Genomic DNA, 27,997 nt, shown 5'->3' on the forward strand with positions numbered 1-27,997 from the left:
AGTGAGCCGAGATTATGGCACTGCATTCCAGACTGAGCGACAGAGCAAGACTCTATCTCAAAAATAATAATTATTATTATTACTAAACAATATTAAATGTTATTTAAAAATCTAACTGCCTTGTAAACTAGATGAATTCCAAATACAAAAATGAGTAAACTAAGGCTGGTGCGGTGGCTGACACCTGTAATCCTAGCACTTTGGGAGGCCAAGGCTGGCAGATCACCTGAGGTCAGAAGTTTGAAACCAGCCTAGGCAACATGGTGAACCCCTGTCACTACTAAAATACAAAAGTTAGCTGGGTGTGGTGGCATGCACCTGTAATCCCAGCTATTCCAGGGGCTGAGGCAGGAGAATCATTTGAGCCTGGGAAGCGGAAGTTGCAGTGAGCCAAGATCGTGCCACTGCACTGCAGACTCCATCTCCCAAAAAAAAAAAAAGCAAACTAGATGAGTTCCAAATGTAAAGCCATCTCTTTTGGGGAGAGACTGTTCTTTTTTGGTTGCTGTCTTAGCCTTTTTCTGAAGTGTCTTAGCTGATAGAAGATTGAATGTGATCATTTCATTAGCCTAAACACAGCCACATAATTCAGAAGTCAGTAAGTCAGTATTCTTTTTTTTTTTGAGACAGAGTCTCGCTGCCGCCCAGGCTGGAGTGCAGTGGCGCGATCTTGGCTCGCTGCAGGCTCCGCCCCCTGGGGTTCACGCCATTCTCCTGCCTCAGCCTCCTGAGTAGCTGGGACTACAGGCGCCCACCACCTCGCCTGGCTAATTTTTTGTATTTTTAGTAGAGACGGGGTTTCACTATGTTAGCCAGGATGGTCTCGATCTCCTGACCTTGTGATCCGCCCGCCTTGGCCTCCCAAAGTGCTGGGATTACAGGCGTGAGCCACCACGCCTGGCCCTTTTTTTTTTTTTTTTTTTTGAGAGGGAGTCTTGCTCTGTCTCCCAGGCTGGATTGCAGTGGCTCGATCTTGGCTCACTGCAAGCTCCGCCTCCTGGGTTGACACCATTCTCCTGCCTCAGCCACCCGAGTAGCTGGGACTACAGGTGCCTGCCACCACACTGGCTAATTTTTTGTATTTTTTAGTAGAGATGAGGTTTCACCATGTTAGCCAGGATGATCTTGATTTCCTGACCTCGTGATCCGCCTGCCTCAACCTCCCAAAGTGGTGGGATTACAGGCGTGAGCCACTGCGCCCGACCCAGAAGTCAGTATTCTTTAGAAAAAGACTGAAGAATGCTGACCTGACATTCTGTGAAACCAGGCTTGAAAAAACTTGCTTTCAGTTTGTGCTGAAGATGATGAGGTATCTATTAATAAACTTGTGCTGCAGCCCTCCCTGTCATGACAGGGCAGCAGGTGAGTCAAAGATGTTGTCATCATTACCACCAACAGCCTTTGAGGGTCTACTTGTGGCCTCGGGTTGCGTTAGTGTTAGAGTGATTGTGTTGTTATGGTTGTCCACACCTTAATGATGATAACTGGGGTTGCTCCAATACATTGAGCCACTTGTTTAAGGTCATGCTGGCCCAAGGAGCCGAGCTAAGATTGAGTCCTCTGTGCAGTATGTCCCAGGACAGAGTAAGAGCACGTATTCCATGCCATTGGTTCACTTAGATCATTTTCAGCAGTTGTGATTGATTGATTGATTGATTATTTAGAGGCAGGGTCTCGCTCTATTGCCCAGGCTAGAGTGCAGTGGCACAGTCTCGGCTCACTGCAACCTCTGCTTTCCAGGTTCAAGCAATTCTCCTGTCTCAGCCTCCCGAGTAGCTTGGACTACAGGCATATGCCCCCACACCTGGCTACTTTTTGTATTTTTAGTAGAGACTGGGTTTCTCCGTGTTGGCCACGTTTATCTTGAACTTCTGACCTCTGGTGATCCACCCACCTTGGCCTCCCAAAGTGCTGGGATTACAGGTGTGAGCCACCGCACCCAGCCTAGTTTTGGTTTTCAAACTAATACGGCTTCCTTTTGTGAAGCTGCTGGAAGGCCCTGGAGGCTGGGCAGAGCTTTAGGCCACAGAGAAAATTTGAGCTAGTTGACACTCTCCAATCAGATACACACATAAATAACTTCACCTAGATCCTATCGGAACGAGAAGGACTGTGTGCCTTTGCCCTCGATATCTAGGGTATAATTCTTGAGGGAAAAAACTGCCTCCAGAGCAAAACATTTTGTCTCTTCAGTCTCACTCTTTTCTTTTTGAGACAGGGTCTCCCTTTCTTGCCCAGTCTTGAGTGCAGTTGGATGATTCAGCTTACTGCTGCCTCGACCTCCTGGGCTCAAACAATCCTCCATCTCAGTCCCCCCCAGTAGTTGGGACTACAGGCACACACTGCTGTGCTTGGTTAATTTTTATTTTTTTAGGCCGGGCATGGTGGCTCACGCCTGTAATCCCAGCACTTCGGGAGGCTGAGGTAGGCAGATCACCTGAGGTCAGGAGTTCGAGACCAGCCTGGCCAACATGGTGAAATCCCATTTCTACTAAAAATACAAAAATTAGCTGGGCGCGGTGACTCATGCCTGTAATCCCAGCTAGTTGGGAGGCGGAGGCAGGAGAATCACTTGAACCCGGGAGGTGGAGGTTGCAGTGAACTGAGATCGTGCCATTGCGCTCCAGCCTGGGCAACAAGAGCAAAACTCTGTCTCAAAAAATATATATATATATATATTTTTGTAGACATGGGGTTTTGCAGCCAAGCGTGGTGACTCACATACCTGTAACCCCAGCACTTTGGGAGGCCGAGCCGGGCAGATCACTTGAGGCCAGGAGTCTGGGACCAGCCTGGCCAACATGACAAAACCCCATCTCTACTAAAAATACAAAAATTAGCCGGGCATGGTGGTGCGAGCCTGTAATTCCAGCTACTTGGGAGGCTGAGGCAAGAGAAAATCGCTTGAACCCAGGAGGCAGAGGTTGCTGTGAGTCGAGATTGCGCCACTGCACTCCAGCCTGGGTGACAGAGTGAGACTATCTCAAAAAAAAAAAAAAAGAGAGAGATGGGGTTTCTCTATGTTGGCCCAAGTTGGTCTTGAACTCCTGGCCTCAAGTGATCTTCCCACACCTTGGCCTCCCAAAGTGCTGGGATTACAGGTGTGAGCCATCCTGCTCAGCTTATTTTTGTTTGTTTTGGTTTGGTTTAGATAGTCTTGCCTTGTTGCCCAGGCTGGAGTACAATGGCACAATCTCAGCTCACTGCAACCTCCTCCTCCCGGGTTCAAGCATTTCTCCTACCTCAGCCTCCCGAGTAGCTGGGATTACAGGCGTGTGCCACCACGCCTGGCTAATTTTTTTTGTATTTTTAGTAGAGGTGGGGTTTCACCACATTGGTCAGGGTAGTCTTGAGTTCCTGACCTCAGGCAATCCCAAAGTGCTGGGATTACAGGCGTGAGCCACTGCACCCAGCCACCAGTTTATTTTCTTTTTATTTATATGGTATACTCCTATTTAATAGCTCTTTATTTTGTTGATACAGACATTTGACTTCTGATGACACATGTTAGTGAGGCAAACTACTGGTGGGATTCTGCCGACTCCCTAGTCAAGATAACTGAGAACTTTTAAATGGCCCATAACAAAATCAAGCTAGGTCAGTCAGCTCAGAAAAAGGGCCCCACCTATCTATTAAACTCTCCTGCAATGATAACTGGTCAGAGTGCAGCATTCTCCACCATCCAGACCCTATCCCCAGGTGTGCATCAGAGAGGAGACCAATTTGCCTATTCACTTTCTACTGTGGCTCTCTTCTCTAGGTCTTGCCCTCTGTGGGAGGGGCCAGAACGAAAAAAGTCATGACTATAGTATAAAAAAGGAAGAGGTTGAAAGCCAAAGACCTCCTTTGAAACCCAGAGATACTGTTTTTATTTATTTATTTAATTTATTTTTTTTGAGATGGAGTCTTGTTCTGTTGCCAGGCTGGAGTGCAGTGGTGCGATCTCAGCTCACTGCGACGTCCGCCTCCCAGGTTCAAGCGATTCTCTTGCCTCAGCCTCCCAAGTACCTGGGACTACAGGCATGTGCCACCACGCCCAGCTAATTTTTGTATTTTTAGTAGAGACGGGGTTTCGTCATGTTGGCCAGGATAGTCTCGATCTCTTGACCTCGTGATCTACCTGCCTTGGCCTTCCAAAGTGCTGGGATTACAGGCGTGAGCCACCGCACCCAGCCTAAGCTTTTAAATTAATATATAGACCAGGCACACAGTGGTTCACATCTATAATCCCAGAGCTTTGAGAGGCCGAGGTGGGAGGATCACTTGAGCTCAAGAGCTTGAGACCAGTCTGATCAACATAGTGAGACCCTATGTCTACTGTGGGCAAGATTTTATTTTCTGACTCCTGATGTAGATAAAGATTTCTTTTCTCTATTTAGTTCTCTGGAATTCCCAAAGTCCCCCTGTGAAACCCTACTGTAAATCCGTGTAATGTGCCCTGATATGATCACATTACTTTGGGGCTGGGAGAGATTACACGTGATCAACATACTGAATTAAACATTTAAAATTAAGTTTGGGCCAGGTGCGGTGACTCATGACTGTAATCTTAGCACTTTGGGAGGCCAAGGCCGGCGGATCACCTGAGGTCAGGAGTTTGAGACCAGCCTGGCCAACATAGTGAAATCCCGTCGCTACTAAAAATACAAAACTTAGCCAAGTGTGGTGGCATGTACCTGTAATCCCAGCTACTGAGGAGGCTGAGGCAGGAGAATTGCTTGAACCTGGGAGGCAGAGGTTGCAGTGAGCCGAGATCGCATCACTGCACTCCAGCCTAGGTGACAGAGTGAGACTCTGTCTCAAAAAAAAAACAAATAGATAAAGTTTGAAAATTTATTCACCAAAAGTGACGAGTCAATTTATTCAAATTCTATGTACCTCAAACTCCAGGAAGGGGGTAGACTATTGGTATAATTTCACATATTCAGGAAATAACTACAGCACCTACTAATAGAACATCTATTCTAGGCCAGGCACTGTGGCTCACACCTGTAATCCCAGCACTTTGGGAGACCAAGGTGGGTGGATCCTGAGGTCAGGAGTTCAAGACCAGCCTGGCCAACATGGTGAAGCTCTGTCTCTACTAAAAATACAAAAAAATTCATCCGGACGTGGTGGCAGATGCCTGTAATCCCACCTACTCGGGAGGCTGAGGCAGGAGAAGTGCTTGAACCTGGGAGGCAGAGGTTGTGGTGAGCTGAGATCGTGCCACTGCACTCCAGCCTGGGCGACAGAGCAAGATTCCATCTCAAAAAAAAAAAAAAAGAACTTCTGTTCGAGATGAGGGAAGACAGAATAGGCTCCCCTCAATGCCCCCAAAAAAGTAAATCAGAAAATAACAACAGTAAACCCAGTAACAGTAAATATTACAAATAACATTTGTAGAGGTGGGTCATGGTTGTATGCTGTTTTATTTATTTTTATTTTTGTTTTTTTGAGACAGACTTTCTTTCGCTCTTGTCACGCAGGCTGGAGTGCAATGGTGCGATCTTGGCTCACTGCACTCTGCCTCCCAGGTTCAAGCACTTCTCCTGCCTCAGCCTCCCAAGTAGCTGGGATTACAGGCATGCACCACCACGCCCGACTAATTTTTGTATTATTAGTAGAGACAGGGTTTCAACATGTTGGCCAGACTGGTCTCGAACTCCTGATCCACCTGCCTCGGCCTCCCAAAGTGCTGAGATGACAGGCCTGATGAGCCACTGTGCCTGGCCTATTTATTTTATTTTATTTATTTATTTATGTTTTTGAGACAGAGTCTCGCTCTGTCGCCCAGGCTGGAGGGCAGTGGCATGATCTTGGCTCACTGCAACCTCCACCTCCCTGGTTAAAGGAATTTCCCTGCCTCAGTCTTCCTAGTAGCTGGGATTCCAGGCGTGCACCACCATGCCCAGTTAATTTTTTTGTTTTGTTTTGTTGTTTTTGAGACGGAGTTTCGCTCTTGTTGCCCAGGCTGGAGTGCAATGGCAGGATCTCGGCTCACCGCAACCTCCGCCTCCCCGGTTCAATCAATTCTCCAGCCTCAGCCTCCCGAGTAGCTGGGATTGCAGGCATGCGCCACCACGCCCAGCTAATTTTGTATTTTTAATAGAGACGGGGTTTCTCCATGTTGGTTATGCTGGTCTCAAACTCCCGACCTCAGGTGATCCACCCGCCCCAGCCTTCCACGGTGCTGGGATTATAGGCGTGAGCCACTGCGCCTGGCAATCTTTTTGTATTTTTAATAGAGATGGGGTTTCACCATGTTGGCCAGACTGGTCTCAAACTCCTGACCTAAGGCGATCCACCTGCCTCGGCCTCCCAAAGTTTTGGGATTATAGACGTGAGCCACTGCGCCCAGCCTATTTATTTGTTTTTAAGAGGTGAAGTCTCACTTTGTCACCCTGGCTGGAGTGCAGTGGTAGCGTGATCATAGCTCACTGCTACCTTGAATCCTGGGCTTCAGTGATCCTCCCACCTTAGCCTCCCAAGTAGGTGGGAATGTGGGCACATGTACCACTGTAAACTGCTAAGTTTTTGTATGTTTTTGTGGAGATGGGTTTTTTATTTTTTTGATACAGAGTCTCACTCTGTTGCCCAGGCTGGAGTGAGTGTAGTGTGGTGATCTCGACTCATCACAACCTCCACCTCCTGGGTTCAAGTGATTCTCCTGCCTCAGCCTCCCAAGTAGCTGGGACTACAGGTGTGTGCCACCGCACCCGGCTAATTTTTGTAATTTTAGTAGAGATGAGGTTTTGCCATGTTGGCTAGGCTGGTCTCGAACTCCTGACCTCTGGTGATCCACCCACCTCAGCCTCCCAAAGTGCTGGGATTACAGGCATGAGCCACCACGCTGGCTGGAGATGGGGTTTAGCCATGTTGCACAGGCTGTTCTTGAGCTCCTAGGCCCAAGCTGTCTACTTGCCTCAGCCTCTCAAAAGTGCTGGGATTACCAGTGCGAGTCACCACGCCCAGCCTCTTTTGGTTATTTTCAAAAGTCACTTTTTTTTTTTTTTTTTTTTTTGAGACGGAGTCTTGCTCTGTCGCCCAGGAGTGCAGTGGCGCGATCTCGGCTCACGGCAAGCTCTGCCTCCCGGGTTCACCCCATTCTCCTGCTTCAGCCTCCAGAATAGCTGGGACTACAGGCGCCTACCACCACACCCGGCTAATTTTTTTGTATTTTTAGTAGAGACAGGGTTTCACTGTGTTAGCCAGGATGGGCTCGATCTCCTGACCTCATGATCCGCCCACCTCGCTTCCCAAAGTGCTGGGATTACAGATGTGAGCCACCACTCCCGACCAAAAGTCACTCTTGAGCCATTTGAAATACCAGTAAACCCCATAGGGTAGAAGTTACGCTGACAGTCCATGAACAAGTTAGAGCATGTGGACTCTGGGTCAGCTGCTGCCCTAGAATGGGGACCCCTTCTGTAAGCTATGTCAGAATCATCTACCAGCAGTGACAGATGTCCTGTAAAGTGTCTGCCTTTGTGGGGCAGGAAGTACCCCCCATGAAACTACCTTGTGTTGTGGATCTTTTGCTCCTCCAGAGCCCTTACTCGGGGCCCACCTACAGAGATGCTCAGCACCACTCTCGGCTGGACTGAGAAAAAGCTGGTGGTTCTCTGTTTAAAGGAAAGGGATTATATTTCCCCTTTTTTATGGTTTTGAAACTAGTGGGTTTCGTTAAATGTCTGGCATTCTTCGGAAGCCACAAAGAAAGTGTCTCTGCAATTTCACTGAGGTTCTTGGAAAGTCTTCAAGATAGAATTGTATGTATCCCCAAATTCTCCACATTTTTCTTTCAGAAAACATCCCAGAAAAGTGGACCCCGGAAGTCAAGCATTTCTGTCCCAACGTGCCCATCATCCTGGTTGGGAATAAGAAGGATCTTCGGAATGATGAGCACACAAGGCGGGAGCTAGCCAAGATGAAGCAGGCATGATCTGGGGCAGGACTGTCTTGTAGTGTTCTTGAACTAGGGCCCCAAGTTTGGAGGTTTGGGGAGCCCAGCAGGAACCTTCACAGGCCAGGTTGTTTTAGAGGCTCAGAAGCCCCTCTGTGGCCCTCTGTCCCTTATTAATTGGGATAAGATAGTTCACTAGTCCTGTGAGATGGAATTTTTTTTATGAGGTAGTGCTATGCCCATAAGGACTGCTGGCCTGAGAATGAACCATTTCATCAGTAGCTAGTAGTCAGTGGCTATAGATGTAGGAACTTTCTTTTTTTTTTTTTTGATACGGAGTCTCATTCTGTCACCCATGCTGGAGTGCAGTGGTGCAATCTCAGGTCACTGTAACCTCCGCCTCCGGGGTTCAAGCGATTCTTCTGCCTCAGACTCCCGAGTAGCTGGGACTACAGGCGCCCTCCACCATGCCTGGCTAATTTTTTTTTTTTTTTTAAAGTATAGATGGGGTGTCACCCTGTTGGCCAGGCTGGTCTTGAACTCCTGACCTCGAGTGATCTGCCCGCTTTTGCCTCCCAAAGTGTGGGGATTACAGTTGTGAGCCACTGTGCCCGGCCTCTGTTAGACTCTTATTTTTATTTCTTGAGACACAGTTTTGCTTTTGTCACCCAGGCTGAAGTGCAGTGGTGCTATCTCGGCTCACCGCAACCTCAGCCTCCCAGGTTTAAGTGATTCTCCTGCCTCAGCTTCCCAAGTAGCTGGGATTACAGGCATGTGCCACCATGCCTGGCTAATTTTTGTATTTTTAGTAGAGATGGGTTTTCTCCATGTTGGTCAGGCTGGTCTCAAACTCTTTTTTTTTTTTTTTTTTGAAACGGAGTCTCGCTCTGTCGCCCAGGCTGGAGTGCAGTGGTACAATCTCGGCTCACTCCAAGCTCCGCCTCCCGGGTTCACGCCATTCTCCTGCCTCAGCCTCTCCAAGTAGCTGGGACTACAGGTGCCCGCCACCACGCCCGGCTAATTTTTTGTATTTTTAGTAGGGACAGGGTTTCACCGTGGTCTCGATCTCCTGACCTTGTGATCCGCCCGCCTTGGCCTCCCAAAGTGCTGGGATTACAGTTGTGAGCGACCACGCCCGGCCCTGTTAAGACTCTTGATTGCCTTCCCTAGCTATTACTTTGGTACATGTGAGGCCAAAGATAAATTAGTGGCAACTGAAAGATAAGGAAATCATGAAGGCTGGGAGTCCAGATAGAAAGCCCTAATGCCTTCCCTCTCCCCCACTCCCAATGCCTTTTTATTTTTATTTTTATTTATTTATTTTATTTTATTTTATTTCATTTTATTTTTTGAGACAGAGTCTTGCTCTGTCCCCCAGGCTGGAGTGCAGTGGCTCAGTCTCAGTTCACTGCAAGCTCCACCTCCCGGGTTCACACCATTCTCCTGCCTCAGCCTCCCGAGTAGCTCGGACTACAGGTGCCTGCCACCACGCCCGGCTAATTTTTTTTTTTTTTTTTTTTGTATTTTTAGTAGAGACGGGGTTTCACCGTGGTCTCGATCTCCTGACCTCGTGATCCGCCCGCCCTCACCTCCCAAAGTGCTGGGATTACAAGCGTGAGCCACCGTGCCCGGCCCTAATGCCTTTTTAAAAGTGATGATGGATGTGGCATCTTGGCCTCTCAGAAACCAGCTGGCCTAATGGCAGGGCTTCCTCACTGGAGGAGAAGCATTGAGATCTTCAACCTAAGTTCTCTTACTCAGGTTTCTCTGTCTGAATGTCAAGGGTAGGCTCTATTTCCTTCAGGGCATTTAGTTCTGGATTGGTAGCTTGAGTAATTTTGCTCTTGATTGACTCCTTAACCTTCCAGGGCTCCTCTGACCTCTTCCCTCTTTCTACTTCCCAGTGAATACCATGTTTATTGGAGATTTTATGTTTGGTAGGGGTTAGTTACCATATGTCAGTTTTAAAATTTCATAAGTTTAGCAGTTTTTTTTTTTTTTTTTTTTTTTTTGAGACGGAGTCTCACTCTGTCACCAGGCTGGAGTGCTGTGGCACAATCTTGGATCACTGCAACCTCCGCCTCCCAGGTTTAAGCAATTCCCCTGCCTTAGCCTCCTGAGTAGCTGGGGTTACAGGCGCCCACCACCACACCCAGCTGATTTTTTGTATTTTGGTAAAGAGGGGTTTCACCATGTTGGCCAGGATGGTCTTGATCTCCTAAACTCGTGATCTGCACAGCTCAGCCTCCCAAAGTGCTGGGATTACAGGTGTGAGCCACCACACCCGGCCAAGTTTAACAGCTTTTGAAAGTCTTTTTTTTTTAGTCTGGGTACAGTGGCTCATGCCTGTATCCCAGCACTTTGGGAGGCCGAGGTGGGCAGATCACTTGGTCAGGAGTTCGAGACCAGCCTGGCCAAAATGGTGAAACCCCATCTCTACTAAAAAATTAGTTGGGCGTGGTGGTGGGCACCTGTAGTCGCAGCTACTCGGGAGGCTGAGGCGGGAGAATCGCTTGAACCCAGGAGGTGGAGGTTGCAGTGAGCTGAGATCATGCCATTGCACTCCAGCCTGGGCGACCGACAAGAGCAAAACTGTCTCAAAAAAAGAAAAAAAAATCTTTTAGCTGAATTTGAATACTCTTTACTTACTATATGTATGCGACACTATTAGCTAAAAGGACTATTTTTTTCTCTTTGCTAGGAGCCGGTGAAACCTGAAGAAGGCAGAGATATGGCAAACAGGATTGGCGCTTTTGGGTACATGGAGTGTTCAGCAAAGACCAAAGATGGAGTGAGAGAGGTTTTTGAAATGGCTACGAGAGCTGCTCTGCAAGCTAGACGTGGGAAGAAAAAATCTGGGTGCCTTGTCTTGTGAAACCTTGCTGCAAGCACAGCCCTTATGCGGTTAATTTTGAAGTGCTGTTTATTAATCTTAGTGTGTGATTACTGGCCTTTTTCATTTATAATTTACCTAAGATTACAAATCAGAAGTCATCTTGCTACCAGTATTTAGAAGCCAACTATGATTATTAATGATGTCCAACCCGTCTGGCCCACCAGGGTCCTTTTGACACTGCTCTAACAGCCCTCCTCTGCACTTCCACCTGACACACCAGGCGCTAATTCAAGGAATTTCTTAACTTCTTGCTTCTTTCTAGAAAGAGAAACAGTTGGTAACTTTTGTGAATTAGGCTGTAACTACTTTATAACTAACATGTCCTGCCTATTATTTGTCAGCTGCAAGGTACTCTGGTGAGTCACCACTTCAGGGCTTTACTCCTTGACAGATTTTGTTGGCATAGCTCTGGGGTGGGCAGTTTTTTGAAAATGGGCTTGCGGCCGGGCGCGGTGGCTCACGCTTGTAATCCCAGCACTTTGGGAGGCCGAGGCGGGCGGATCACGAGGTCAGGAGATTGAGACCACGGTGAAACCCCGTCTCTACTAAAAATACAAAAAATTAGCCGGGCGTGGTGGCGGGCGCCTGTAGTCCCAGCTACTCGGAGAGGCTGAGGCAGGAGAATGGCGTGAACCCGGGAGGCGGAAGTTGCAGTGAGCCGAGATTGTGCCACTGCACTCCAGCCTGGGCGACAGAGCGAGACTCCGTCTCAAAAAAAAAAAAAAAAAAAAAGAAAATGGGCTCAACCAGAAAAGCCCAAGTTCATGCAGCTGTGGCAGAGTTACAGTTCTGTGGCTTCATGTTAGTTACCTTATAGTTACTGTGTAATTAGTGCCACTTAATGTATGTTACCAAAAATAAATATATCTACCCCAGACTAGATGTAGTATTTTTTGTATAATTGGATTTCCTAATACTGATATTTGTCATCCCCAAAGAAAGTGTATTGGTTTTTTAAAAAAGAAAGTGTATTTGGAAATAAAGTCAGATGGAAAATTCATTTTTTAAATTCCCGTTTTGTCACTTTTTCTGATAAAAGATGGCCATATTACCCCTTTTCGGCCCCATGTATCTCAGTACCCCTATCTGGAGCTGGGCTAAGTAAATAGGAATTGGTTTCACGCCTGAGGCAATTAGACACTTTGGAAGGTGGCATAACCTGTCTCACCTGGACTTCAGCGTCTGGCTCTAATTCACAGTGCTCTTTTCTCCTCACTGTATCCAGGTTCCCTCCCAGAGGAGCCACCAGTTCTCATGGGTGGCACTCAGTCTTCTCTCCAGCTGACTAAACTTTTTTTCTGTACCAGTTAATTTTTCCAACTACTAATAGAATAAAGGCAGTTTTCTAAACTTCCTGTATCCTGTTGTTTGTGTTGCTGTCTCCAGGGCTTGGGGCAGGAGGATGCAAGGACTTCCTGGCCTAGCTCACCCTGGAGAGGTTTGTTGAGGGTGCAAAAGACTAGCTTGTGCCCCACCTCCCTCCCACCCAGCAGCTAATCTGGTCCCTCTCAACAACACGGAAATGATTACCCTGTACCGCATTCTAGTCAGATTTGGGGGTAGGGTGAATGCAGCCTACTGAGGAGGCCAGTGAGGGAGGACTCGGGCCGCGTTTCCTTGGCCCTGGCGAGCTACTGGGCTCCACTTCAGGAGGCTGGGGCAGAGCTTCCAGGACTCTGCCCTGTTAGAAAACCCGCACGAGGGCGGTGCCGCTTTGGAGACAGGGAGGAGGGAGACCGGAAGCCTAGATCCCTCTGGCTGTCCCCTGCACTGCCGGTAACATGGCACAGGAGAGGAGGGCTGTTTGTGTATGGGCAGCTCCTGCAGCTGCTGCCGTCGCCCACCAGCCTATGCCAAACCACACATCCTAATTGAGGAACCTCTGAGAAAAAACGGAGCCCTCGAGGGCCCCAGCCCTTGGAAGGGTAACCTGGACCGCTGCCGCCTGGTTGCCTGGGCCATACCAGACATGCCCGCGGCTCCTCCCCGATTGGGAGGAGCACGCGTCCCGCTCGGGCGCACTCTCCAGCCTTTTCCCGGCTGAGTAGGAGCCGAGCCCTCCGGGTAGGGCGGGGACCGGATGAGGTGGGACCCTCCGGTACAGAAAACTGCGCCACGTGACCCGCCGCCGGCCAGTTAAAAGGAGGCGCCTCCTGGCCTCCCCTCACAGTGCTTGTTCGGGGTACTCCGCTGGCTTGGACAGTTGCGCCATGTGTGCTGCTCGGCTAGCGGCGGTGGCGCCCCAGTCGGTGTACACCTTCTCGGCGCGCCCGCTGACCGGCGGGGAGCCTGTGAGCCTGGGCTCCCTGCGGGGCAAGATACTACTTATCGAGAATGTGGCGTCCCTCTGAGGCACCACGGTCCGGGACTACACCCAGATGAACGAGCTGCAGCGGCGCCTCGGGCCCCGGGGCCTGGTGGTGCTCGGCTTCCCGTGCAACCAGTTTGGGCATCAGGTGCGCCGGGCGGGGTGGGGCGGGGTGGGGCGGGGGCGGACGTGCAGTGGTGGCTGGGGGTGCTGGCGGTGTCCTGGTGGGTGCCGTAGGCTCCATGCGCGGAGAGTCTAGCTACCCTCTCGCTTCCTTTCTGTTGCTCGTAGCTGCTGAAATTCCTGTCCGCCCTTGGGATTGCGCATGGAGGGCAAAATCCCGGTGACTCATAGAAAAACTCCCTTGTTTGTGGTTAGAACGTTTCCCTCCCCCTCTTGACCCCGGGTCCTAGCTGCCCTTCTCTCCCGTAGGAGAACGCCAAGAACGAAGAGATTCTGAATTCCCTCAAGTACGTCCGACCTGGTGGTGGGTTCGAGCCCAACTTCATGCTCTTCGAGAAGTGCGAGGTGAACGGTGCGGGGGCGCACCCTCTCTTCGCCTTCCTGCGGGAGGCCCTGCCAGCCCCCAGCGACGACGCCACTGCACTTATGACCGACCCCAAGCTCATCACCTGGTCTCCGGTGTGTCGCAACGATGTTGCCTGGAACTTTGAGAAGTTCCTGGTGGGCCCTGACGGTGTGCCCCTACGCAGGTACAGCCGCCGCTTCCAGACCATTGACATCGAGCCTGACATCGAAGCCCTGCTCTCTCAAGGGCCCAGCTGTGCCTAGGGCGCCCCTCCTACCCCGGCTGCTTCGCAGTTGTAGCGCTGCTCTCTGGGGGGTTTTCATTTATGAGGGTGTTTCCTCTAAACCTACAAGGGAGGAACACTTGATCTGTCAGGAAATACCCCCTCGAGATGGGCGCTGGTCCTGTCCATCCCAGTCTCTGCCAGACCAAGGCGAGTTTCCCCACTAATAAAGTGCCGGGTGTCAGCAGAACTGTGTGTATGTCCTGTGTCATTGTCATTTGGGGATACTTTTTCTAACCTCATTGTCGTAGTGGTGGGAACTTAATCCTCCTTCCCTTATCCTAGCCAAGTCTGAACTTTCTGTCCTTTTGTCTGCAGCGTGTAGGATCCACTCTTTCTTTTGTGGGAAGTCTGGCTCCTGGCCTGCATTTCTGCCTTCACCAGAACATGCAAAGGGCCATCCCAAGACCCAGTTAAAACAAAGTCCTTACTTCAAAAAAGACACATGGCAAGGATTGACTGCCTAACTCAAATAATAGACTTCTGACTACTTGCTGCACACGGAAATGACTGTCACAAAATAACATGAGCCCCCACTCACGTTTTGAGTCATGGCCTCTCCAATTGTTAGGTCCACACAAGCCCATTTTGCACAGTTGGAAACTCATGCAATGTTATAAATTCTGTTATTTCGCTAGATCTTTCCATGTTGCTACCAAGTGCTTGTAACTGCTGTGATGCTGATCTTACAAGTTTCTGCCTCGTGTTCAAGAGTGAGAAAACTACAATTTAACTGGCCTTTCTGAGTATGCCCTGCCCAACACTTAAACGTGCAGTTGCACATTCAGGCCCAGGATAAGGGCTTGTCTTTGAAGCCAGCTGCTGCTTCTCGGGCACCACTCAGGTCCAGCCTATCTGTTGACCCTGCTGCCAATAATCTTTAAATTTTTTTTTTTTTTTTGAGACACAGTCTTGCTCTGTCGCCCAGGCTGGAGTGCAGTGGTGCAATCTCGGCTCACTGCAAGCTCTGCCTCCCGGGTTCACGCCATTCTCCTGCCTCAGCCTCCTGAGTAGTTGAGTAGCTGGGACTACAGGCGCCCGCCACCACGCCCGGCTAATTTTTTTCTACTTTTTAGTAGAGACGAGGTTTCACCGCGTTAGCCAGGATGGTCTCGATTCCCTGAGACCTCGTGATCCGCCCGCCTCGGCCTCCCAACGTGCTGGGATTACAGGCATGAGCGGCAATAATCTTTCAAGACAGATTTGGAGCCATTTCCTAACGCAGTGCAGGGGACTGCAGGGCCTGGGTGTAGCTTCCACTTGTGCAAACAGGTACCCAGAGACATGGTAGTGCTGTTCACCCAGCTGACTGTGGACCAGAGGTTCTGGAGTCCCAGCATTTGTGTTCAAATTCGTGACTCAAGGTCCTTATGTCTGAACCAACTCTCAAGGACTTTTCCTCTTGCCCTAAGCAGCGATCTTTGCTGCTGCTTTCCCCCTTTGTCTGCCCTTAGGTCACTAAGGATTGTAGGGCCTTCTGGACCTGCTCTGGCTCCATCCTGAGAACTGAACAGGCCCACCTCCCTCTGGTTCTCTCTGCCCCAGCCTTTGAGTCCCCCTTGAGGTGACCCAGGCAGAACTATTAGCTTCCCCTTTGGACCTCACTCTGTGTTGTTCCTTGGAACTCTCAGGAGTCTCATACTCTGTTGCCCAGGCCGGGGTGCGGTGGCATGATCTCAGCTCACTGCAGCCTCCACTTCCCAAGTTTAAGCGATTCTCCTGCCTCAGCCTCCCCAGTGGCTGGGATTACAGGTGCCTGCCACCATGCCTGGCTACTTTTCATATTTTTAGTAGAGACGGGGTTTCGCCATGTTGGCCAGGCTGGTCTCGAACTCCTGACCTCAGGTGATCTGCCCGCCTAGGCCTCCCAAAGTGCTGGGATTACAGGCGTGAGCCACTGCGCCCTGCCAGAGTGGAATGTTATTATATTAATAGACCAGTATTTGTGATGAATATCATATGCTGGGCCCTGTGGGCCCTGAGATGGCTAGCCCCTGTACCCCTCCTAGACTGTTAACTTTTGGGGAAGAAGATTAGTCATTCACAAATGCAATCAAGACTCCTGAGTGGCCAGTCATGGACGCTCACACCTATAATCCCTGCATTTTATAATCCCAAGTAATCCAAGGAGGGCAGGTCACTTGAGGCTAGGAGTTGGAGACCAGCCTGACCAACATGGTGAAACCCCTGCCTCTACTAAAAATACAAAAATTAGCCAGGTGTGGTGTCGGGCGCCTGTAATCCCAGCTACTTGGGAGGCTGAGGCAGGGAGAATTGCCTGAACCTGGGAGGCGGAGGTTGCAGTGAGCCGAGATCACGCCATTGCACTTTAGCCTGGGCAAGAGCGAGACTCTTTCTCAAAAAAAAAAAAAAAAAATCCACTCAAATGGTACCAAGGCTTTTTGACATTTGTAGACTTCAAATCTGACTCCTGGAATGGAGAATAGCAACCTGTAAATCTGGGTAGACCCAGATTACCTGTGACCCCTAATGTCCTACATGTCTTTTCCCAAAAGCACTTTGCTCCCTTATTCATTCATAATCCAGTCCTGTGCCATGTGCTCTGCCAGGTTCCTGAAGAAGTCAGAAGGACAGTATATAATTAGCAAAAAAGCATGTTTTGTGCTTTGAGAATAGGAAAAAAAGACAAGAATAAAATTGGGCACCTTAGCCGGGCGCGGTGGCTCACGCCTGTAATCCCAGCACTTTGGGAGGCCGAGGCGGGTGGATCACGAGGTCAGGAGATCGAGACCACGGTGAAACCCCGTCTCTACTAAAAATACAAAAAAATTAGCCGGGCGTGGTGGCGGGCGCCTGTAGTCCCAGCTACTCAGAGAGGCTGAGGCAGGAGAATGGCGTGAACCCGGGAGGCGGAGCTTGCAGTGAGCCGAGATTGCGCCACTGCACTCCAGCCTGGGTGACAGAGCAAGACTCCGTCTCAAAAAAAAAAAAAAAAAATTGGGCACCTTACGCTAGTTAAAAAAAAAGAATAAATAAGAGGACCAGGCCCAGTAGGGAGGCTCATGCATGCCTCCTGGAAAACGTGACAGTGAGGCTGGGTGTGGTGTCTCACACCTGTGATCCCAGCACTTTGGGAGGCCGAGGTGGGCGGATGGCTTGATGGCTTGAGGTCAGGAGTTTGAGATGAGCCTGGCCAACATGGTGAAACCACGTCTGTATTAAAAATATGATAATTAGCTGGGCGTGGTGGCGGGCGTCTGTAATCCCAGCTACTCAAGAGTCTGAAGCAGGAGAATTGCTTGAACCTGGGAGGCGGAGGTTGCAGTGAGCCGAGATGGTATCACTGCACTCCAGCCTGGGCGACAGAACGAGACTCCATCTCAAAAAAAAAAAAAAAAAAAAATAGCTGGGCGCGGTGGCTCATGCCTGTAATCCCAGCACTTTGGGAGGCCGAGGCGGGCGGATCACGAGGTCAGAAGATCGAGACCATCCTGGCTAACACGGTGAAACCCTATCTCCACTAAAAATACAAAAAATTAGCCGGGCGTGGTGGCAGGCACCTGTAGTCCCAGCTACTCAGGAGACTGAGGCAGGAGAATGGCGTGAACCTGGGAGGCGGAGCTTGCAGTGAGCCAAGATTGCGCCACTGCACTCCAGCCTGGGTGACAGAGCGAGACTCCCTCTCAGAGAAAAAAAAAAAAAATTGAGACTGAAAAGAAGTCAAGAAGCAGTTGGTTAAGGAATAAGCTGATGGCGGGTGGGGAGGCAGGGAGTATAGTGTGTGAGATCCTGAGATGAGAAGTTGGCATTATTGACTGAGTCGGCAACAGGTGGAGCAGGTTTTGGGGGTAGGTGGATGTGTTCAGATTCAGATATATTGCATTAGACATGCAGACAGAGGTATCTGGGGCAGGCAGTTACAAGAGGCGCAGAAGAAGAGACTGTTTAAAGGCAATGGTCTAGCCACGGGAGCAGTAGCCACTGGAGAGGATGAGGTCACGTGGGGAAAGTGGCAAGAAAAAGATTAGGGGACCTGGGCCTGAGGCCTATAGATTCACAATCCTTCCAGATTAGATGGCAGAGAGAAATAGCTGGGGAGGAACAAGGCTGGAGAAAGGAGCCAAGGGAAGGGACAGTTCCTAAAGAATAGTTAGCTGGAACCCATGCTTCTGGACCACCTGCAGTCTCAGGGGGCATCTGGAACCAAAGCTAGAAAGCCATGTGTCTAGGAGGTACCAGGTCCTATTCTAGGAGATGAATATATAGTGCCCAGGAGTCACCCAGCTACTTATGAAAATATATGTTCCATGACCCACCTCCAGAGACGCTGAAGTGGAAAGTCTAGGGACCTAGGGTCCTACTCAGTGTTCTCCAGCTGGACCTGTGAGAAGAGACATCCCACTTCAACTTTCCCCTTTCCTGTACAGGGTCAATGTGGCCTAGGCCACACTCTCTGGTTAGGCTACAGGATGGGAACCCAGAACTTGCCAAAAAATTCTAACTTCTCTCCAGGATGCCTGGTGATTCACCCCTCCTTGCCCCATGCCACCCCCACCATCTCAGTTTATGCCTTGGACTACCAGTGAAGGGAACTTTTTTTGGTTTCCCCTGAAATTACTCAGCTTCAGTAAAGGGAACTTCTGAACTCCCAGTATGCCTGATCCTGGCTGGAGAACATTCCTCCTCAGACTTTAAGCTGTATGCCTCCTCTCTCAACTAGAAGTCATTTCTTTTTTCTTTTTTTTTTTTTTTTTGAGAGGGAGTCTCGCTCTATTGCCCAGGCTGGAATGCAGTGGCGCAATCTTGGCTCACTCCAACCTGTCTCCCGGGTTCAAGCGATTCTCCTGCCTCAGCCTCCCGAGTACCTGAGACTACAGGCGCCCGCCACAATACCCAGCTAAATTTTTTGTATTTTTAGTAGAAGCAGGGTTTCACCATGTTGGCCAGGCTGGTCTTGAACTCCTGACTTCAAATTATCTACCCACCTGGGCCTCCCAAAGTGCTGGGATTACAGGCATGAGCCACCATGCCTGGCCAGTCCTTTCTAACTCTCTCTTCTCCAGGAAGTTTCAGAGTAAAGCCAGTTAAGACTTCACTGTCTTCCCCCAACACACACAGACACACTCTCACACATACACATTCTTTTCATTCAACCATGCAACTGCTACTGCTCTGACCGATACCCACCCCACCCCATTGTGAATCAGCAGCTCAAACGAACAAGTAAAAGAGTAGAAATCACATTCAGCCTGTGTGAAGTCCTGGCTTTAAAAGCAGAAATGGCTGCAGAGCATTGCTCGCACAGAAAACACATACAGCATTTAGGCCACTGACCTAGGTTCAGAAACTTCCATTTTCAGCAGTTCTTGCAGAAGGGCTGCTTTTGGGTTTTTTTTTTTCAAACATTAAATCTGATAAAATTAGGTCAGGCATTTCTTGCACAATTAGCAGTTGATCAAATGACTTCCTAGGCCGGGCTCGGTGGCTCACGCTTGTAATCCCAGCACTTTGGGAGGCCGAGGCGGGCGGATCACGAGGTCAGGAGATCGAGACCACAGTGAAACCCCGTCTCTACTAAAAATACAAAAAAATTAGCCGGGCGTGGTGGCGGGCGCCTGTAGTCCCAGCTACTCGGAGAGGCTGAGGCAGGAGAATGGCGTGAACCCGGGAGGCGGAGCTTGCAGTGAGCCGAGATCACGCCACTGCACTCCAGCCTGGGCGACAGAGCGAGACTCCATCTCAAAAAAAAAAAAAAAGACTTCCTTATTCTGACTCAATGTAGTCCTAAAAACAACATTTAAAACAAGTTTATTTTCAGGCTCGGTGCAGTGGCTCACACCTATAATCCAAGCACTTTGGGAGGCTAAGGTGGGCAGATTGTTTGAGCTCAGGAGTTTGAGAACAGCCTGGGCAACATGGCGAAACACTGTTTCTACAAAAAAATACTGGCCAGGCAAGGTGGCTCGTGCTTGTAATCCCAGCACTTTGGGAGGAAAAGGCGGGTGGATCACGAGGTCAGGAGTCCGGCCAATATGATGAAACCCCATCTCTACTAAAAACACAAAAATTAGCTGGGCGTGGTGGCGCACGCCTGTAGTCCCAGCTGCTCCAGAGGCTGAGGCCGGAGAATCGCTTGAACCTGGGAGGCGGAGGTTGCAGTGAGCTGAGATTGGGCCACTGCACTCCAGCCTGGGTGACAGGGCAAGACTCTGTCTCAAAAAAAAAAAAATGAGCCAAACTTGATGGCACATGACTGTGGTCCCAGCCAGCTACTTGGGCAGCTGAGGTCAGAACATTGCTTAAGCCCAGGAGATCGAGGCTGCACTGAGCCATGATTGCGCCACTGTACTCCAGCCTGGGAGACAGAATGAGACCCTGTCTCAAAATAAATAAAACAAGTTTATTTTCAGAAAAGCATTCCTGGCCTGATAAGTCTAATAAATCTGTTACATTTTAACTTTTGGATAAGATAGAGTAAAAAGTACCGGCTAAAGATTTCCCCAAGGGGCCAGGCATGGTTGCATGCACCTGTAGTCCCATCTACTCAGGAGGCTGAGGTGGGGGAATCACTTGAGCCCAGAGAGTCAAGGCTGCAGTGAACTGAGATTGTGCCACTTCACTCCAGCCTGCGCGACTCCAGCCTGGGCTGTCTCAAAACAAACAAACAAACAAACAAAAAACCCCCCAAAAAACCAACCTGGCCAACACGGTCAAACCTTGTCTCTACCAAAAAATATAAAAATTAGCTGAGTGTGAGGTGGGCAGATCATGTGAGGTCAGGAGTTTGAGACCAGCCTGGCCAACATGGTCAAAACCCATCTCTACTAAGAATACAAAAATTAGCTGGGTATAGTGGTGCGCTCCTGTAATCCCAGCTACTTGGGAGGCTGAGGTAGGAGAATTGCATGAACCTGGGAGATGGAGGTTGCAGAAGCCAAGATTGTGCCACTGCACTCCAGCCTAGGCAACAGAGTGAGACTCCATCTCAAAAACAAAAACAAAATTAGCCAGACATGGTGGCATGTGCCTGTAGTCCCAGCTACTTGGGAGGCTGAGGTGGGTGACTCGCTTGAACCCAGGAGGCGGAGGTTGCAGTGAGCTGAGATCGTGCCACTGCCCTCCAGCCTGGGCAACAGAGAGAGACCCTGTCTCAAAAAACAAAATTTTTTTTTCCCAAGAAAACACAGCATGAGTTTATTTTTATTTTTATTATTTTATTTTTTTGAGACGGAGTCTTGCTATGTCGCCCAGGCTGGAGTGCAGTGGCACCATCTCGGCTCACTGCAAGCTCCACCTCCCAGGTTCACGCCATTCTCCTGCCTCATCCTCCTGAGTAGCTGGGACTACAGGCGCTCGCCACCAGACCGGCTAATTTTTTGTATTTTTAGTAGAGATGGGGTTTCACCATGTTAGCCAGGATGGTCTCGATCTCCTGAGCTTGTGATCCACTCGCCTCTGCCTCCCAAAGTGCTGGGATTACAGGCATGAGCCACCACGCCCGGCCAACAGCATGGGTTTATAAAGAGCAGGGCATGATCCCTATCAGAGTACTCTGAATTGACATGTTTTTGTTACTGCACTCACCAAGTAAGCGGGAAGAGTATGCATTCATATACAGGTGTGACACACCTGGGCCGGCACTAAAATAAAGCCCAGCTCCAGCCAGCCACAGAAATTAATGGGTATCTGCCTCACATCAGACACTGACTGATTGGGAGCTGAGGGGGACAAATGTCAGAAGTCCTTGTCCAAGGAATGAGGTCTCATAGGCCTTGGCCCTGAAATGGTGTAATTCTCACTGCCTCTCAGAGAGGCTTTGTACAGAGACATTGCTGATCTCTACTCAACAGCCATTCCCAAGTCCTTCCTCCTGGCTGGCTGGCAGAATCTACTTTCCTGCTGTAAAAATAGGGGCAGGTGACCTAATCTTGGCTACAAAGAGATGCAGAGGCTCCTGGGAAAGCCCCCATGATCCCAGGAAAGAGGATCCTGTTTCCTCTCTCCCTTCTCACTGGTGGGTGTTGTTGAGGGTACCCAAAATTCTGGGAGCAAGGCAGCCACGTTGGAGCTTTGAAGGCAAAGAACTAGAAGGCCCCAGAGAAACAAACTGATGTCTTTCAGCTTTAACCTTCCCAAGAACTCAACTCCAGACGTGTCATGTGAAAAAACAAGAACCACCAAATGGGTGGGCCAATTGCTGCTGGGGATTCTGTTAGTTGCATCTAGAAGCAATGAGACTGACATGACATGACAGTGGTGTGTTGGGCAGGGGTGCTAGGCAACTTGTTGCCCCTAACTGGCTGGCAGAATATTTTCCTAGCCAGCCTTACCTGTTGTAAATGTAAGAGCAGGTGACCTGATTTTGGCTGTGAAGAGACGCAGAGGCTCCTGGGAGACCCACTTTTAGTGCCCCTCACAGGTCCAGTGTAATTGTGGCCCTCAAGACCAGTAGAGGAGACCACAAAGCAAGCCCACTTGATCCAAATTCCTAGCAGCATTTTTCTAGCAGCATTCAGGAACAAATGTAGCTTACCCTCAGTGGTGTCCTACAGTTCTGAAGACCACCTGGCTTCATAGGGAAGCAAGTAAAGGGAATCTAAATCTCCCTGCAGCAGAATACCCCAGTTACCTTTGTCCCCAGCACGTGACTGTGTGTGTGTGCATGTACAAGTGAATGAATCTAAAGTCCAGGTCTCAGGCCAGGTACAGTGGCTCACGCCTGTAATCCCAGCACTTTGGGAGGCCAAAGTGCGTGGATCACCTGAAATAAGGAGTTCAAGACTAGTCTGGACAACATCTAACATGGCGAAACCACGTATCTTTTTCTTTTCTTTTTTTTTTTTTTTTGGAGTTTTGCTCTTGTTGTACAGGCTGGAGTGCAGTGGTGTGATCTCGGCTCATTGCAACCTCTGCCTCCCGGGTTCAAGTGATTCTCCTGACTCAGGCTCCTGAGTAGCTGGGATTACAGGCGTCTGCCATCATGCCTGGCTAATTTTTTGTATTTTTAGTAGAGATGGAATTTCACCATGTTGGCCAGGCTGGTCTTGAACTCCTGACCTCAGGTGATCCACTGGCCTCGGCCTCCCAAAGTTATAGAGTTACAGGCGTGAGCCACCACGCCTGGCCCAGCGAAACCACATCTCTACCAAAAATACAAAAAAAAAATTAGCTGTGTGTGTGGTGGCACGTGCCTGTAGTCCCAGCTACTGGGGAGGCCAAGGCATGAGAATTGCTTGAACCCAGGAAGTGGAGGTTGCAGTGAGCCGAGATTGTGCCACTGCACTCCAACCTGGGCAACAAACTGAGACTCTGTCACATACACACAAAAAAAATAGTAATAAAAAAAATAGGCCGGGCACGGTGGCTCACACCTGTAATCCCAGCACTTCGGGAGGCTGAGACGGGCGGATCATGAGGTCAGGAGATCGAGGCCATCCTGGCTAACACGGTGAAACCCTATCTCTACTAAAAATACAAAAAAAAAAAAAAAATTAGCTGGGCGTGGTGGCAGGCGCCTGTAGTCCCAGCTACTTGGGAGGCGGAGGCAGGAGAATGGCGTGAACCCGGGAGGCGGAGTTTGCAGTGAGCCAAGATTGCGCCACTGTGCTCCAGCCTGCTCCTTCCAGACAGAGTGAAACTCTGTCTTAAAAAAATAAATACATAAAAATAAAAAATAAAGTCCTCGTCTTCTGAGCATCCTTTGTGGATGTCATCATATATACCCCCAAAGGCCAAAAGGAATATTAAGTATGCCTTTGCTTTCTACACTAGTTGCTTAAGTTTCCTTCCCAGAGAAGTATCTGCAAGCATGACCCTTCATGTTCTTGTGACACTTTTTTTTTTTTTGTGACAGAGTTTTGCTCTGTCGCCCAGGCTGGAGTGCAGTGGCTCGATCTCGGCTCACTGCAAGCTCTGCCTCCCGGGTTCACACCATTCTCCTGCCTCAGCCTCCCAAGTAGCTGGGACTACAGGTGCCCACCAACACACCTGGCTAATTTTTTTGTATTTTTAGTAGAGACAGGGTTTCACGGTGTTAGCCTGGTTGGTCTTGCTCTCCTAACCTCGTGATCTGCCCGCCTTGGCCTCCCAAAGTGCTGGGATTCCAGGCATGAGCCACTGCACCCAGCCCTTGTGACACTTTTATCACACAACATGCAATACTGTATTACATATGTAACCATCCTCCATCCCTAACCACACTGTGAACCCCTGGAGGGTAGGGACCATGAGCACATAATACTCAAATACTATTAGTCCAGTGAATAAATGACTAATAGTTGGATCATTCTTTCTTTCATTTATGCAAGAAATGCCTACTGAGAATTTGCACTGTGGAAAGGGCAAAGGATACACGCGAATTAATGTTAAATACTGGTTCATGGTTAAGACTGTGATGGTAATAGAATTACAGGAGGGATACAAGACACTGGCGGCATCTGGGCCCAGGCTGCCACACCCTCTGCTCAAAGAGGGCTGGCCATAAACACAAGTGGCATAACCAGAATGGAATCTGTCCATTGGCACAACTTCCCCATATAAAAAAAGTGATCCCACTTCCTCTCTGTGAGATTTGTTCAGTTTTTTGCCTCTATTATCTTCTGCAATAACCTAATCCTTATATAACAGAGGTTAGAAATCACTGAGAAGACATTTAATTTTTCTAAAGTGTACTTCTAGAGTCTTTTTCTTTTCACAGTCCCCTGGGCAGGTTAAGGAGGCACAGGTGAGAAGGAACCAAAAATATTTCTCCCCTGTTGCCACCTCCAATTAAAGTATGTCTAATATTTGTGAATACTGCCATGTGTGCTCTGTTAGTGCTGGCCAAGTGTGGACCAAGAATAACTTGGGAGAGCCAAGTCCTATCAGGTGTAAAGAAAACTGTGGTAGCAGCTAAGACAAAAACCTTATGATCTGGAATCAAATAAAGCTTAAAGGCCAGGCGTGGTGGTTCAAGCCTGTAATCCAAGCACTTTGGGAGGCCGAGGTGGGTGGATCACCTGAGGTCAGGAGTTCAGGAACAGCCTGGCCAACATGGTGAAACTCCGTTCCTACTAAAAATACAAAAATCAGCTGGGTGCGGTGGCAGGTGCCTGTAATCCCAGCTACTAGGGAGGCTGAGGCAGGAGAATCCCTTGAACCCAGGAGGCGGAGGTGGCAGTGAGCTGAGATCGCGCCACTGCATTCCAGGCTGGGCGACAGAGTAAGACCTTGTCTCAAAAAAAAAAAAGCTTACAGTTCACATACCCAGACATTATTAATCTTTTTTTTTTTTTTTTTTTTTTGAGACGGAGTTTCGCTCTTGTTGCCCAGGCTGGAGTGCAGTGGCACGATCTTGGCTCACTGCAACCTCCGCCTCCTGGGTTCAAGCAATTCTCTTGCCTCAGCCTCCCAAGTAGGTGGGACTACAGGAATGTGCCACCATGCCCAGCTAATTCTGTATTTTCAATAGAGATGGGGTTTCACCATGTTGGTCAAGTTGGTCTCAAACTCCTGACCTCAGGTGAACCACCTGCCTCAGCCTCCCAAAGTGCTGGGATTACAGGCATGAGCCACCATGCCCGGCCCGACATCATGAAACTTTTTTTTTTTTTTTGAGATGGGGTCTTGCTCTGTTGCCCAGGCTGGAGTGCAGTGGCGCAATCTCAGCTCAGTGCCAGCTCCGCCTCCTGGCTTCATGCCATTCTCCTGCCTCAGCCTCCCGAGTAGCTGGGACTACAGGCACCCGTCACCACGCCTGGCTAATTTTTTGTATTTTTAGTAGAGACGGGGTTTCATTGTGTTAGCCAGGATGACCTCGATCTCCTGACCTCGTGATCTGCCCTCGTTGGCCTCCCAAAGTGCTGGGATTACAGGCGTGAGCCACCGCGCCCGGCCAACATTGTGAATATTTAATTAGACATCACAGTCGAAGATCAACCAGTACGTGACCAATAAGCCAGGTTTTCTTCTAGCTCCCTTCCTGGTTTCTCTTCTGTTCTTGTGGCCCAAGGTCCTCTGGTAATGGATGGATTGTCCACTTCTGGGATCTTGGTGTCCTACCGGGCCTATGGTTCTCTCTAGGATAAAGTGGCTCAACATAGAACACAGCCCTGGGGCCAAGATGTCTCCAGAGCTGAATCAGTTACCCTTGTCATTTCCTCCCAAGTCCCTAGGTCACTACCACAACAGGAACACGCAGGCAGATGTTCATTATTTTCAGTTCTCTTTTTTGTTTTATTTTTGAGACAGGATCTTGCTCTGTCACCCAGGCTGGAGTGCAGTGACACGATCATAGGATCACAGCTTTCTGCAACTTCAAACTCCTGGGCTAAAAAGATCCTCCCACCTTGGCCTACTCAATAGCCGGGATTACAGGTGCACGTCACCATGCCAGGCTAATTGTTTTATTTTAAATTTTTAAATTTTTTTTTCCTTTTTTTGAGATGAAGTTTCGCTCTTGTTGCCCAGGCTAGAGTGCAGTGGCGTGATCTTGGGTCATGGCAACCTCCGCCTCCTGGGTTCAAGTGATTCTCCTGCCTCAGCCTCCCAAGTAGCTGGGATTACAGGCAAGCACCACCATGCCCAGCTAATTTCTGTGTTTTTAGTAGAGACTGGCTTTCACTAGGTTGGCCAGGCTGGTCTCAAATTCCTGACCTCAAGTGACTCGCCCACCTCAGCGTACAAAAGTGCTAGGATTGCAGGAGTGAGCCATGCTTGGCCCCGTTTTTTTTTTTTTGCCTCCTAAGTAGCTGGGACTACAGAGTGAGATCTGTCTCAAAAAACAAAACAAAACAAAAAACGGCTCAGCGCGGTGGCTCACACATGTAATCTCAACACTTTGGGAGGCAGAGGTGGACAGAGCGCTTGAGCCCTGGGGAGCAGGGCAGAAGTTGCAGTGAGCCAAGATTGTGCCACTGCACTCCAGCGGGGATGACAGAATGAGAACTTGTCTCAAAAACAAACAAAAAGAAACCCCCACCATTTATTTATTTATTTATTTATTTATTTATTTATTTATTTTTTTGAGAAGGAGTCTCGCTCTTTCACCCAGGCTGGAGTGCAGTGGCGCAATCTCGGCTCACTGCAGGCTCTGCCCCCTGGGGTTCACGCCATTCTCCTGCCTCAGCCTCCTGTGTAGCTGGGACTACAGGCGCCCGCCACCTCGCCTGGCTAATTTTTTGTATTTTTAGTAGAGACGGGGTTTCACCGTGTTAGCCAGGATGGTCTTGATCTCCTGACCTCGTGATCCGCCCGCCTCGGCCTCCCAAAGTGCTGGGATTACAGGCGTGAGCCACTGCGCCTGGCCTATTTATTTTTTGAGACGGAGTTTTGCTCTTGTTGCCCAGGCTGGCATGCAATGGCACGATCCTGGCTCACCACAACTTCTGCCTCCCGGGTTCCAGCGATTCTCCTGCTTCAGCCTTCTGAATAGCTGGGATTACAGGCGCATGCCACCACGCCCAGCTAATTTTTATTTTTATTTATTTTTATTTTTATTTTTTCTTGAGACGGAGTCTCGCTCTGTCGCCCAGGCTGGAGTGCAGTGGCGCAATCTCGGCTCACTGCAAGCTCCGCGTCCCGGGTTCACGCCATTCTCCTGCCTCAGCCTCTCCGAGTAGCTAGGACTACAGGCGCCCGCCACCACGCCCGGCTAATTTTTTTTTTTTTTTTGTATTTTTTTTAGTAGAGATGGGGTTTCACCGTGGTCTCGATCTCCTGACCTCGTGATCCGCCCGCCTCGGCCTCCCAAAGTGCTGGGATTACAGGCGTGAGCCACCGCGCCCGGCCCAATTTTTATATTTTTAGTAGAGATGGGGTTTCACCATGTTGGTCAGACTGGTCTTGAACTCCTGACCTCGTGATCTGCCTGCCTTGGCCTCCTAAAGTGCTGGGATTACAGGCATGAGCCACTGTGCCCGGCCACCCCCACCATTTAAATCAAACAAACTCGCTAACAAAGTTTAAAGACTTTGTAAATAATGGTGACCTTGTAGTCTGGCACATGACTGGAATCCCAGCACTTGGGAGGCCAAGGAGGGAGGATCACTTGAGGCCAGGAGTTCAAGACCAGCCTGGGCAACATGGTGAAACCCTATCTATACTAAAAATACGAAAATTAGCTAGGCATGGTGATGCAGACCAGTAGTCCTAGCTAT

At 49.4% G+C, this 27,997-nt stretch overlaps 2 protein-coding genes across 14 annotated transcripts in view; both read left to right on the forward strand.

Moving 5' to 3' along the window:
- The window catches only part of RHOA (ras homolog family member A), a 61,049-nt gene extending 48,918 nt beyond the window's left edge, over positions 1 to 12,131 (forward strand). For all 10 annotated transcript variants that reach the window (XM_063610697.1, XM_063610663.1, XM_063610673.1 and 7 more), the window contains 2 exons: positions 7,788 to 7,918; positions 10,587 to 12,131. In XM_063610697.1, coding sequence (XP_063466767.1) covers positions 7,788 to 7,918; positions 10,587 to 10,760 — 305 coding nt within the window. In that variant the 3' untranslated portion in view covers positions 10,761 to 12,131. The remainder of the gene's footprint in view (positions 1 to 7,787; positions 7,919 to 10,586) is intronic.
- Positions 12,132 to 12,347: 216 nt separating this feature from the next.
- On the forward strand, positions 12,348 to 14,091 carry GPX1 (glutathione peroxidase 1). Of its 4 annotated transcripts, none has more exons than XM_055277109.2 (2): positions 12,348 to 13,237; positions 13,522 to 14,091. In XM_055277109.2, the coding sequence occupies exons 1-2, from the start codon at positions 12,992 to 12,994 to the stop codon at positions 13,879 to 13,881; spliced, it is 606 nt and encodes a 201-aa protein (XP_055133084.1). In that variant the 5' UTR covers positions 12,348 to 12,991; the 3' UTR covers positions 13,882 to 14,091. The 4 variants fall into 4 exon arrangements, with proteins under 4 accessions (XP_055133084.1, XP_055133101.1, XP_055133092.1 ...); XM_055277126.2 differs by having other exon boundaries at positions 12,837 to 13,237; positions 13,381 to 14,091; XM_055277117.2 differs by having other exon boundaries at positions 12,859 to 13,117.
- Positions 14,092 to 27,997: the final 13,906 nt, after the last annotated feature.

The sequence above is a fragment of the Symphalangus syndactylus genome, chromosome 1, assembly GCF_028878055.3.
Source record: "Symphalangus syndactylus isolate Jambi chromosome 1, NHGRI_mSymSyn1-v2.1_pri, whole genome shotgun sequence".
Classification (NCBI taxonomy): Eukaryota; Metazoa; Chordata; class Mammalia; order Primates; family Hylobatidae; genus Symphalangus; species Symphalangus syndactylus.